Below are 13,132 nucleotides of genomic sequence, written 5' to 3' on the forward strand. Positions count from 1 at the left end.
GCAAATGAGAGGAGAGAGTAGGATTCAACTGGTCATTCCCATCTGGCTGTCAGTTTAATGGTTTTCCAGGCTGAAGAACTAAACCAGAAAAGCCTCAGGGTAGCAGTGCAGTCTGCTCTTGCCTTGAGAAGGTTCACTGTGTGTAAAGCTCATCACAGAATAAGGCTCCCGTTTAAGACAGGTAAGGACCTGTTTGTGGATTCACAGTGTCCTGCCCAAAGCTCATAGCTCATTCTAAAGCAGACCTTAAATTCTCTTCTATCCTTCACTGGAGGTATTTGTAGAGATGATACGCAGATATTGTATACAGCTGATGTTAGTCGATTAACCAGAATAACCAGAATGTATAAACTTCAGAAATTACTAGAACTCAACACTGAAAAAATATTAAGTGCAAACTACTAGATTTCCTCATGGTTTCATAACCTACTGATCTGTTTACTGCTTTCACTCAATCTGGAGGACCATATTGTGAATATAATTATACCTTTTGTTTTCCCTTAAAAGGCATTATTTTGATGTGTTGACTAGGCTACTGATGAGCAGTGATTAGTTATACAATGTAATTTTCAAAAATCATGTGTAATGTAACTGAAAGGGGAGGGGTCTGGCTGCTCAAAGCCAATAAAAAGTCAGGGTTGGTGGAAAGGAAAATTTGCTTTATTTTGGATGCTGGCAACTGAAGAGGAGGGTGAGGGTGGACTCCTGTCCAAAGACTGACTCCATCCCACTGACATTCAGTGGGCTAGAGCTTTTAATAAGCTGAGGGAGGGGGCTACATGCAGAAACAGCACAGTCAGCTCTGACAAGCACCTTGGTCACTGGTGGTCTGACCAGCATCATCTTGTTTTAAATACAGTTAATCTTTGGTTTCAAGGCTGGTTTGTTTCTATTTCTTGAGGCCAGTTCTCAAAAATTGACAGCTTATGTCATGGAGCCTCCAGGTGGGGCAGGGCTGGGCTCTGTGTGCACGCCTGGGGACCCCTGCGAGGAGATGGCCATGGGGGTCCTGGTCTTCAGGGTCTTCATCTCTCTGGCAGGTCCCAATGGAACTGTGGCTTCCTCAGGGGTGTGCCCTGGGAGAGCATATTTGCACTAAATTTGAGGAGTCCTGTGAGCTGCTGGGTGTGGGGTCCAGTCTTGGCAAAGTTTACCCCACTGTGGGTGCATTCGGTGGACAGCTGAACCCCAGCTCCTTCCACCTGGGATGGCCCTCTGGTTAGTTTTTTTATACAACCTGAAGTAACCAAGGAAGGTCCCACCAGGGAAACATGCATACTTGCAGGGTCCTCCACGGAGGGCAAGGCCAGCAAAGCTGAGAGAGAGCTCCTTGAGGAGCCTTGACCTTGGGGAGCTTAGACCTTGAGGACCCTTGACCTTGACTTGCTGGTGTTGTGTGAGGAGATCCTTGTTGGGACAGTGGCAAGTGTTACTGGTGCTTAAGTGAAGGTGTGGACATTGAACACTCTTGTGAGTTGAGGCTGTTGGCCACATCTGGGTTCCCCAGGCACACAGTTTGAGAACCACCATCTCAGAAGCAACACCTTCAAAGATGGAGGCAGAGAGCAAGATCTCAGAGAAGCAAAGGGTTTCTTGACATTCTTGATGATTCTTTTTCATTTATGCTTAAAAGTTTGGTGACTCAGACAAGGCAGGAGACCCAGATTCAATCCCTGGGTTGGGAAGATCCCCTGGAGAAGGGAATGACAACCCACTCCAGTATTCTTGCCTGGAGAATACCATGGATGGATGAGCCTGGCGGGCTACAGTCCATGGTGTAGTAAAGAATTGGACACAGCTGAACGACTAACACACATGTCACGGCTACAGCCTGGTCATCATGTAGTTAACTTCACCATGTATCTGCAAGACAGCTCATGGGATATGGCTCAAAATATTATCTATAGCCCTTGAGAAGGAACTAAAAGTTCTTGACTATGCTTAGTGACTAAACTATTATTATCTGGTCTCCTTTGACGGGTTTCCTTTCTGCATGTTCTTACTTCTCTGATTTAACTTATTCTTTGGCTAAAGTTTTTCCATAGACAAAAAGCAGGCAGACGACATGGGGAACAAGGACCATAGGATCCTACTTCATTTCACTAATACTTGTAAGAGTACTGCTGCTACTGCTAAGTCACTTCAGTCGTGTCCGACTCTGCTCGATCCCATAGACGGCAGCCCACCAGGCTCCCCCATCCCTGGGATTCTCCAGGCAAGAACACTGGAGTGGGTTGCCATTTCCTTCTCCAATGCATGAAAGTGAAAATGAAAATGAATTCGCTCAGTCGTGTCCGACTTTTAGCGACCCCATGAACTGCAGCCTACCAGGCTCCTCCATCCATGGGATTTTCCAGGCAAGAGTACTGGAATGGGGTGCCATTGCCTTCTCCTGTAAGAGTACAGGATTAATGTAAAAGTGATCATGGACCTCACCAGGGCCTGACATAGGGGCAAAAATTGTGTTGCAGATTTGGAGGTGAGGGAAAATTGTGTCTTTAAGAGAAAATGGCTCATGTATTAATATAAATATTGAATTACTTTTGTGATCACTAAAGATTTTTGAGTTGTAAAAATGTTATAAACTACATTAGCAGGATGCATTAGCATATCTAATGTTTTAATAATGCCATACCATTGAACAAAAATTTATCATTGACAAAGACACTGTTGACACTGTATTTATCTAAATTGGAGAATCCTGCAAGCTATGTAATTGTAACATTTGTGGTTTGTCTCTTCATGCCTCTTAATGTTGAATTATTTACAAGATTTTCCATTGCAAACAAGCATTTAATACAAAGAAGTACTTCTCGCTCCAGCGACTTAGAAACACATGGTGTCCATCAGCCACTGTGCTGGAGTTGGCAGCAGTCAGAACAAGGTTTGCAGTTTTGCTTAGAAAGTAGCCCTTCTCAGCCTGTATTCTAGGCTGGGCTCTTAGTTAAAATAATAATAATTGTAAAATAATAATAATACAATTTAAAAAATAAATGGGGACACTGTAGTGTGGCTTCTACCTGCTAACCCATGACCCATGAATAGCTACCAGCTCCCTCATGGAATCCAGTGCTTCCTTCATAGTAGTTAGTGTGTTAATCGCTCAATCATGTCCAACTCTATGACCCCATGGACTGTAGCTCACCAGGCTCCTCTGTCCGTGGAATTCTCCAGGCAAGAATACTGGAGTGGGTTGCCATTCCCTTCAACCCCTCATCTTTATCTACTTTCCTGTATTTTTTTAAAAAACCTTATGGCCACACTACTTGGCATGTGGGATCTTAGTTCCATGGCCAATGATGGAACACCATGCCCCCTGTATTGGAAGAGCAAAGTCTTAACCACTGGACCACCAGGGAAGTCCCTACATCTTTCTATGTATCACCCACACATGTCAGGTTATCCAACCATATGCTGAGATCATATAAAATTATGTGCCTGGATAACTGCTTAGTTTCTGTGTCTAGTCCTCTTATGTGCATGGACTAAGTTGCTTCAGTCATGTCCAACTCTGTGTGACCCCCTGGACTGTAGCCTGCCAGGTTCCTCTGTCCATGGCGTTCTCTAGGCAGGAATACTGGAATGGGTTGCTGTGCCCTCTTCCCTGAGTTCCATGAAATCAGGGACTGTGAGAATGTTTTCCCACCATCATCCTACCAGGGCACCAGAGTGCCTGACACACAGAAGGTGCAAAACAAATCCTTTTTTAAGTAAATCAATATTGATGCAGATGAAAAAAATGGGTATATCACCCTGAAATGCTACAAAATCCCCACTGTAGCTTTCTCTACATCCAAGGCAGTCAGCAACTCTCCCCACCAACCTGAAGTTTCAGTCAGTTGGTCCTCTCTGGTCTCCAATTCAGTAGAATAATGAGTGCCCTTCAGTGGGTAGGATCTAGCGGGTAGGGAGTGGAGGTGAAGCAGGAAGGGGCCTCACTGGCTCCTCCAGGTTTCAGTAGTGTTCCTTGTTTAATTTTTAAAATTAATTAATTCAGTTTTTCCAGTAGTCATGTATGGATGTGAGAGTTGGACCATGAAGAAAGCTGAGTCGCTGAAGAATTGATGTTTTTGAACTGTGGTGTTGGAGAAGACTCTTGAGAGTCCCTTGGACTGCAAGGAGATCCAACCAGTCCATCCTAAAGGAAATCAGTCCTGAATATTCATTGGAAGGACGGCTACTGAAGCTGAAACTCCAGTACTTTGGCCACCTGAAGAGAAGAACTAATTCATTGGAAAAGACCCTGATGCTGGGAAAGATTGAAGGCAGAAAAGAAGGGGAGGACAGAGGATGAGATGGTTGGATGGCATCACCAACTTCATGGACATGAATTTGACTAAGCTCCGGGAGTTGGTGAAGGACAGGGAAGCCTGGTATGCTGCAGTCCATGGGGTCGCAAAGAGCTAGACACGACTGAGCGACTGAACTGAACTGAATTCAGCTGTGTCAGGTATTAGGTGCAGCACGGGGGATCTTCCTTGTGTCACACAGGGTCTTCCATTACAGACTCTCCAGTTGTGGTGCGCAGGCTAGTCACTGCAGCGTGAGGGCTCTAGGAATCATCCTTCAGTAGTTGAGGCACCCGGGCTTAGCTGTCTTGAGGCAAGTGGGATCGTAGTTCCCCAACCAAAGATCAAACCCAAGAACTCTGCATTGCAAGATGGATTGTTAACCATCGGATCACCGGGGAAGTCTCCCTGCTGAATTACTTCCTAAAAATTTCCATTTGTTTTCATGGTGTTCTTTTCTACTTTGGGTCTCCAAAACTGATACATATATACCAATGGAGTATATCACAAAATTATACGTATTATACATTTTCAAGTTATTTGATTAAAAAGTCCAATTTTTAAAGCTTATTTCTGGATACTCAATGGAACTCACCTCTTTGCTTATAAATAACAATTACAATTCAGACGTTCATTAGTGGATTTTATTAATCTGCATTATTTCCACATTTGCATCATTTATTATTCAAAATAAAATGATGGTTTTACCACAATTCACACAAATCAACTGATACATTAATTCAGACCAAAAGAAGCTGCTCAAATGAAAATAGTATTTTCCAAAATGGGTAGGTGTCACATGAACTACTCAGGTCTAATTCTCATTATAATTAAAATAAAATGATACTCATCACAGAGCAAGTCCTAGTGAGAGGGACCCACACTGGTCTCCTTGTAATCCCTCCTCCTTATAAAACATTTATCACCAGAAACCTGAAGCGATGCATTTCTGAAGTGAAGCAATTCTAAGCTGCAATTCTACCTTAGCACTGACCACGTCCCCAAGTAAACAGGTTACAGATGAAACAGTGTATAATCTATAGTCATGATTTAAAGTAAAAACATCTGAGAAGCCCCTTAGATAGTATTTTCCTAATTAATAAAAGATCATGTGAATTTTTCACCCACTAAGACTTTTATCCTTTTCCTATTTTTTCTTCCAGTCATTACATTTTTTCAAGTCAACTGGAACCTTTACCATTCGATCATATCTGTTTTTATTTTTCCACATTATCTTCTAACTTTTGTCCACACCAAATGCATTTTAGTTATAATACTCAATATTTTGCTAACTTTATCTTTCACTTAACAGCCTGTGCTCACCATTTCTACATTATGAAATCTTCACTATTGTTTTTCATGGCTGTCTGCTGCTGCTGCTGCTGCTGCTGCTAAGTCGCTTCAGTCGTGTCCAACTCTGTGCGACCCCATAGACGGCAGCCCACCAGGCTCTCCCATCCCTGGGATTCTCCAGGGAAGAACACTGGAGTGGGTCATGGCTGTCTAATATCCTCTAATTTCCTTAAGCATAGACTTATTTTTACCTTTGGGGGCATTTATTATTTTTATGCTATTAAATACATTTTTATATATCATTTTTTCAGTCTTTCAAATTGTTTCCTTGGTAGGTTTCTAGGAGAGAAAATAAGGGTCAAAGCATGTGAATGTTTTTATGATTCCTTCTGTGCTTAGTTATTTAATCATTTTACAAAAAAGGATGGGTTGATTTCTATTGTTCAAGGAGTCTGAATGTATCACTTTTACAAAGACCTCATCACAATTCACTTTAGCTTTAATTTTTTTAATTATAACAAATGTAAGGTAAGTGTCGCTCTTTAGTAATTATCAGTGGAGTTGAACACTATTCCATATGTTTATTCTATAGGATTACATGCATTGTCTATTCATCTATTCACATTCTTAACCCACCATTCTATTTCCTTCCATTTTTTAGATCTGTTTAACTGGCAACTTCAGTCATGAAAAGAAATCTCTCACCTGACCTAAATGCAAAAGGCAACAGAAACAGAATTAGCACAAACTTGTCATGTTATCTTAGAGAACTGGGCTGTCACCGAAACCACATTAACAGAAGAATAATCCCTTCCAGGGAAATACTAATACCATCTATTTACCCTAGTCAGTCTTTGGCGTTGAAAGAAAATGTATTACTCTGGATTTGAGGGCCAAGCTTGATTAGAAAGTTATAAACCTTACTTCTAAATCACCAGATAGCTTTTCAAAACACACAGTGATTGGTCACTAACAGTGAAACAGACTAAATATAAGCAAGCATCCAGCGAAGGAGCAGGGAACCCCGATGCAATTCACACATCGTACAATCAACCTGATGTACACAACGTCCGTACGGAAGAACAGAGCTTGTGATACTCTGGATCCTGCATTTACTGGGTGAGGGACACGCCCCACATTACTTGACATCGCAGAGAAGGGCAACTCCACGCAGCACCCAGTGTTCAGGGGCCTGGGCCGTCCTGAGGTCTGCAGCAGCGATGTAGTTCAAGTCTGTTCGGACCGGCTTCTTGTAGATGGGACAAGAGTATAACCGAGGATCTCTCACAGCTACAACAAAAACCATCAGAAATCTTGATGAATTTCTCATTCATGCAGCCCCCAAGAGAGTGCAGAGCCAAATGTGTGCATCTGGAAGGTCACAGTGGGCGTGGCAGAATGAGGGAAATTCCTCCTGAGGTCAGGCAATCCCTAGATGTGAAGCAGATGCTATCAAGCCTTCCCAGGGGGGTGTGACAAGTTACCCAGATGGCCTCACATTTACCCCACCCACCTAGTGTCCCACAACCTTGACACTAACCCCAGTCCATGGGACATGGCCACCCGCTGCTTCCTTTCTCTCCTTTCCACCTGTCAATTCAACTTTGTGCCTCCACCTGCCCCCTGTACCTCCCCCCCAAAACCTTGTGCCTTCACACCCTCTTTGTTCTTCCCATGTGGTTTGCCTTTGGCAAAAGGTACCTGTCCCTTTTAGTCAGACACCCAGAACCTCTGGTACTTCACTATTATTACTGCAAAACCCCTTCTTCAATCCTTTTTGCCATAGTCCAAACCACATTGGGCTTCTCAGTCCATAAAGAATCTGCCCACAGTGCAAGAGACTTGGGCTTGACCCCTGGGTCAGGAAGATCCCCTGGAGAAGGAAGTGGCTACCCACTCCAATATTCTTGCCTGGGATATCCCATGGATAGAGGAGCCTGGCGGGCTGCAGTCCATAGGGTTGCACAGAGTTGGACATGACGTAGCGACTAAACTACTACCAAACCACATTGCAAATCACAGGACAGAGGATGTTCCCCACCCCACCAGGTGTTGTGAGTTCTCTTTGTGTGTGGAGAAATACAAATGGCAGGAAGCAGAGAGCCACAGCACAGTTCAGCTCTCTGAGTCAATCTACTTTTCTGGAGTAGGTGAATAATACATGCAATCTCCACGATCACATCTGTCATGAGAGACAATCTCTGTATCCATCCTGTACGGGTCCTCTCTTAGGCATTCTCTCCAGCCCTGGAATCCCCATGCTGAGGATGGATGCAGATCTTTTGTGACTTCAAGCTTATACAGTTTGGAGAAGGGACTTCTTTTAAGAAAAAGAGTATAATTTGCAAATACCAAATTAAGTTTTGGAAAAAGCCTTTGTGTTGAGTAGCCCTGGAGTTTAAGCTTCAGCAGCTTCCTGTTAAATTCACTCTACCCATAATAGTTTATTTGCACATCTTGTAACATCCATCTTTGGAAGCAGTATATTATTCCTTTTTCTCTCCTAGACTATAAACTATTTCAGGACAGAAGTTATGTCTGCATTCCTCTGTGTACTTCTCTGGAAGGCCAATGTTATAAATGACCCTAATATAACTACTAAAATGAAAACACATTTAACTAAGAGGATAACTTTGGAGAAATAGTGTTATAAATATAGAACTTTCAAAATGCAATATTAATATATTAGTGATACTGAACTTATTTCCCAAAAACTAATTTCCTCAATAATTCAGCTTTTCCTAACATATCAAAAAATAAGGCAGCACCAGCAGTTAAAGTCTCATTTTTGGACCCAAGAAAACCTTCAACCTGCCGTGCCGTGTGTGTGTGTGTGTGTGTGTGTGTTCAACACCATCCAGCTCTTTGATATTCTATGGATTGTAGCCAACAAGGTTCCTCTGTCCACGGGATTTTTCAGACAAGAATACTGGAGTGGGTTGTCATTTCCTTCTGCAGGGGATCATCACAACCAAGGGATAGAATCCATGTCTCCTGTGACTCCAACTGCAAATAGGAAGCCACCTGGAAGCCTCTCTACTATAAATTCAATTCATTTTATTGGAAGAAATTAAACATTTGCATATGATAGCACTTTACAAAAGTTTCAATAAAAGTAGTTTAAAAGCCACAATTCTTAATCAGGTGTGACTTTTTTTTTAACCAGGGTACTAAATCTAGAGACATATTTGGTTATCACAACTGGGAAGGTGCTACCGGCAACTGGTGGCTAGAGGCCAGGGACACTGCTAGCATCCTGTAATGCACAGGACAGTCCCTCACAAGACTTCTCTGTGCCAAAAGTGTCAGCAAAACCAAAGTCGAGAAATTCTGTTCTAAAACAATGTCACAGATATTTTACAGTACTCTAAAATGAAGCATTTGCTTAATTCCATGAAATTAATTATTAGAAGCCATCTAAGTTAATGCAATATCTAATTTTTAAGTCTAGTCACTATTTTAATCACCATGAGAATATCATAAGTAATAATAATAAGGCAAACATATGAAAATTCTAGCTGAGCTATTTCAAATCCTAAAAGATGATGCTATTCAAGTGCTGTGCTCAATATGTCAGCAATTTGGAAAACTCAGCAGTGGCCACAGGACTGGAAAAGGTCACTGTTCATTCCAATCCCAAAGAAGGGCAAAGTCAAAGAATGTTCAAACTACCACACAATTGGCGCTCATTTCACATGCTAGTATGGTTATGCTAAAAATTCTTCAAGCTACACTTCAGCAGTATGTGAACCGAGAACTTTCAGATGTACAAGGTGGATTTAGAAAAGGCAGATGAACCAGAAATCAAACTGCCAACATATGCTGGATCACAGAAAAAGCAAGAGAATTCCTGAAAAACATCTAACTTTTGCTTCATTGACTATGCTATAGCCTTTGACTGTATGGATCACAACAAACTGTAGAAAATTCTTCAAGAGATGGGAATACCAGACCACCTTACCTGCTTCCTGAGAAACCTGTATGCAGGACAAAAAGCAACAATTAGAACCAGATGGAACAATGGACTGGTTCAAAACTGGGAAAGCAGTACATCGAGGCTGTATATTGTCACCTTGCTTATTTAATTTATACGCAGAGTACATCATGCAAAAGGTTGGACTAGATGAATTACAAGCTACAATCAAGATTGCAGAGAGAAATATCAACAACCTCAGATATGCAGATGATACCACTCCAATGGCAGAAAGTGAAGAGGAACTAAAAGAGGAGAATGTGAAAGCTGGCTGGAAACTCAACATTCAAAACACTAAGATCATGGCATCCAGTCCCATCACTTCATGGCAAACAAAAGGGAAAAAAGTTGAAACAGTGACAGATTTTCTTTTCTTGGGCTCCAAAATCATTGCAGATGGTAACTGCAGCCATGAAATTAAAAGATACTTGTTTCTTGGAAGGAAAGCTATAACAAAGTTAGGGTATTCAAAAGCACATATATCACTTTGCCGACAAGGATCCATATAGTCAAAGCTGTGGTTTTTCAAGTAGTCATGTACAGATGTGAAAGTTGGATCATAAAGAAGGCTCAGCACTGAAGAATTGATCCTTTTGAACTCTGGTGTTGGAGAAGACTCTTGACAGTCCCTTTAACAGCAGGGAGATCAAACTAATCAGTTCTAAAGGAAATCAACCCTGAATATTCATGGAAGGATTGATGTTAAAGCTGAAGCTCCAATACTTTGGCCATCTGATGTGAAGAACTGACTCACTGGAAAAGACCCTGATGCTGGGAAAGACTGAAGGCAAAAGGAGAAGCGGGCAGCATAGAATGAGATAGAATCACTGACTCAACAGACACAAATTTGAGCAAACTCTGAGAGATAATGGACAGAGGAGCATAGCATGCCACAGTCCATGAGATCGAAAAGAGTAGGACAGGGCTTAGCGACTAAACAACAACAACAAAATTAAAATTTCTGATTAAATAAGTGAATGACTCAATTTGAGGAGTGCAATTAATAATAACTATACTAACTGATGTATTTAAACCCTTTAATCCTTATATATGTTATATGTTCAAGGGTTTGAACATATAACAGATATTTAACTAATTGTTCTTCTTTATACACATTTCACTAATAATCATTTTATAACTCTTGAAAAAAACCCTTAGAGTCTTATATTTGAAATAAATGATAAACATGATAATTGCACCTTGGGAAGTATTTGATTGTTTGGGTTTTAATCCCAGAAGAAAAACACAGTTTGGGGAAAAAAAAAAATGGTGTTCTTTTCAATAAGCAGGTAAAAAAGGCAATTCTCTGAAATACTTATCCAATTTTATTTATTTTTAATTGTTTCAGAAAGGAAGGTATCCACGCCAAGTCACAGCATGTAACAACCTTCTGCAGCAGGATTAGAAACTACCAAAAATATAACTTCATTGTAAAAGCGCTGACAGATGCTTTATAAACAAGCACATAAACATCTGAAACTATTACTCCTGGTTAGACAAAAAAATTGAAGACACAAATAAGCATGCTAGGTAGGTAGAACAAATCAGCTAAATATGCTTAAAACCTTGGGGCTCCAGAAAAACAAGCAGAGAGAAGAGGGTGTCTAAATTGGTGAGCTATATGCTTTGGGATGCTAAAGGTTTCAATAAAACACCTTGAAGAAATTTCATTTTCTAACTGTTATAACTCCTCTCTCTCTAGCCTACATTTTTCATGCAAATGTTAGTATATCATTACATCATATATTCTTTCCAATATGTAAAACAGCCAAGATACCTAGAGATTCCTTATGTCACTCTTTTATTTAACCCCTCTTTTGCTTCAACAATATGTGAGCCATGAACTTCCAGATGTTCAAGCTGGTATTAGAAAAGGCAGAGGAACCAGAGACCAACTTGCCAACATCCATTGGATCATTTAAAAAGCAAGAGAGTTCCAGAAAAATATCTACTTATTCTTTATTGACTATGCCTAAGCCTTCGACTGTGTGGATCACCACAAACTGTGGAAAATCCTGAAAGAGATGGGAATACCTGACCTGCCTCTTGAGAAATCTGTATGCAGGTCAGGAAGCAACAGTTAGAACTGGACATGGAACAACAGACTGGTTCCAAATAGGAAAAGGACTACATCAAGGCTGTATGTTGTCACCCTGCTTATTTAATTTATATGCAGAGTACATCATGAGAAACACTGGGCTGGATGAAGCACAAGCTGGAATCAAGATTGCCAGGAGAAATATCAATAACCTCAGATATACAGATGACACCACCCTTATGGCAGAAAGTGAAGAAGAACTAAAGAGCCTCTTGATGAAAGTGAAAGAGGAGAGTGAAAAGTTGGTTTAAAACTCAACATTCAGAAAACTAAGATCATGGCATCTCGTCCCATTACTTCATGGGAAATAGATTGGGAAACAGTGGAAACAGTGTCAGACTTTATTTTTTTTGGGCTCCAAAATCACTGCAGATGGTGACTGCAGCCATGAAATTAAAAGACCCTTACTCCTTGGCAGGAAAGTTATGACCAACCTAGACACAATAATAAAAAGCAGAGACCTTACTTTGCCAACAAAGGTCCATCTAGTCAAGGTTATGGTTTTTCCAGTAGTCATATATGGATGTGAAAGTTGGACTATAAAGAAAGCTGAACACCAAAGAATTGAAGCTTTTGAACTGTGGTATTGGAGAAAACTCTTGAGAGTCCCTTGGACTGCAAGGAGATCCAACCAGTCCATCCTAAAGGAGATCAGTCCTGGGTGTTCATTGGAAGGACTGATGTTGAAGCTGAAACTCCAATACATTGGCCATCTAATACGAAGAGTGACTCATTTGAAAAGACCCTGATGCTGGGAAAGATTGAAGGCAGGAGAAGAAGGGAACAACAGAGGATAAGATGGTTGGATGGCATCACCGACTAAATGGACATGAGCTTGGGTAAACTCCAGGAGTTGGTGATGGACATGGATGCCTGGCATGCTGCAGTCCATGGGGTTACAAAGAGTCAGACACAACTGAGCGACTGAACTGAACTGACATCATATAGTCCTTCTGATATGTAAAACAACCAAGTTACCGAGAGATTCCTTATATCATTCCTTTATTCAAGCCCTGTTTTGCTAAAAACATTTGAGTTATTAAATAAAGAACATTTATATGTGATATTTCTTTTATTTTATTTTATTTTTTTTTTAAACTTATTCCTTTATTTCTCATGCGCTTCCCTGGTGGCTCAGTGGTAAAGAATCTGTTTGCAATGCAGGTGATATTTCTTTTAATCCTTCAACTAGCATGTGATGGCATCACCAACTCGATGGTCATGAGTTTGAGCAAGCTCCGGGAGTTGGTGATGGACAGGAAAGCCTAGCATGCTGCAGTCCATGGGGTCACAAAGAGTCGGACATTACTGAGCAACTGAACTGAAACTGAGCATGTGTTACTGTGTTAATAATAACAGTAATTGTTTTTATTATTATCTACTGTATGCTAATTATGTGCTGGACATTGTCAGTTTTATTCTCTCAGCACCCAGTGAGATGGGTACCATGATTAAATCCATTTTAATAGATGAGAACCC

At 41.0% G+C, this 13,132-nt stretch overlaps 1 protein-coding gene across 1 annotated transcript in view; it reads right to left on the reverse strand.

Moving 5' to 3' along the window:
• Positions 1–4,915: 4,915 nt before the first annotated feature.
• The window catches only part of DNAH5 (dynein axonemal heavy chain 5), a 330,796-nt gene continuing 322,579 nt past the window's right edge, over positions 4,916–13,132 (reverse strand). The window contains exon 79 of the mRNA XM_086361232.1: positions 4,916–6,872. Coding sequence (XP_086217358.1) covers positions 6,721–6,872 — 152 coding nt within the window. The 3' untranslated portion in view covers positions 4,916–6,720. The remainder of the gene's footprint in view (positions 6,873–13,132) is intronic.

This window comes from Bos grunniens, chromosome 20 (assembly GCF_055505025.1).
Source record: "Bos grunniens cultivar Pamir isolate PY7600 chromosome 20, Bosgru_T2T1.0, whole genome shotgun sequence".
NCBI classification, from domain to species: Eukaryota; Metazoa; Chordata; class Mammalia; order Artiodactyla; family Bovidae; genus Bos; species Bos grunniens.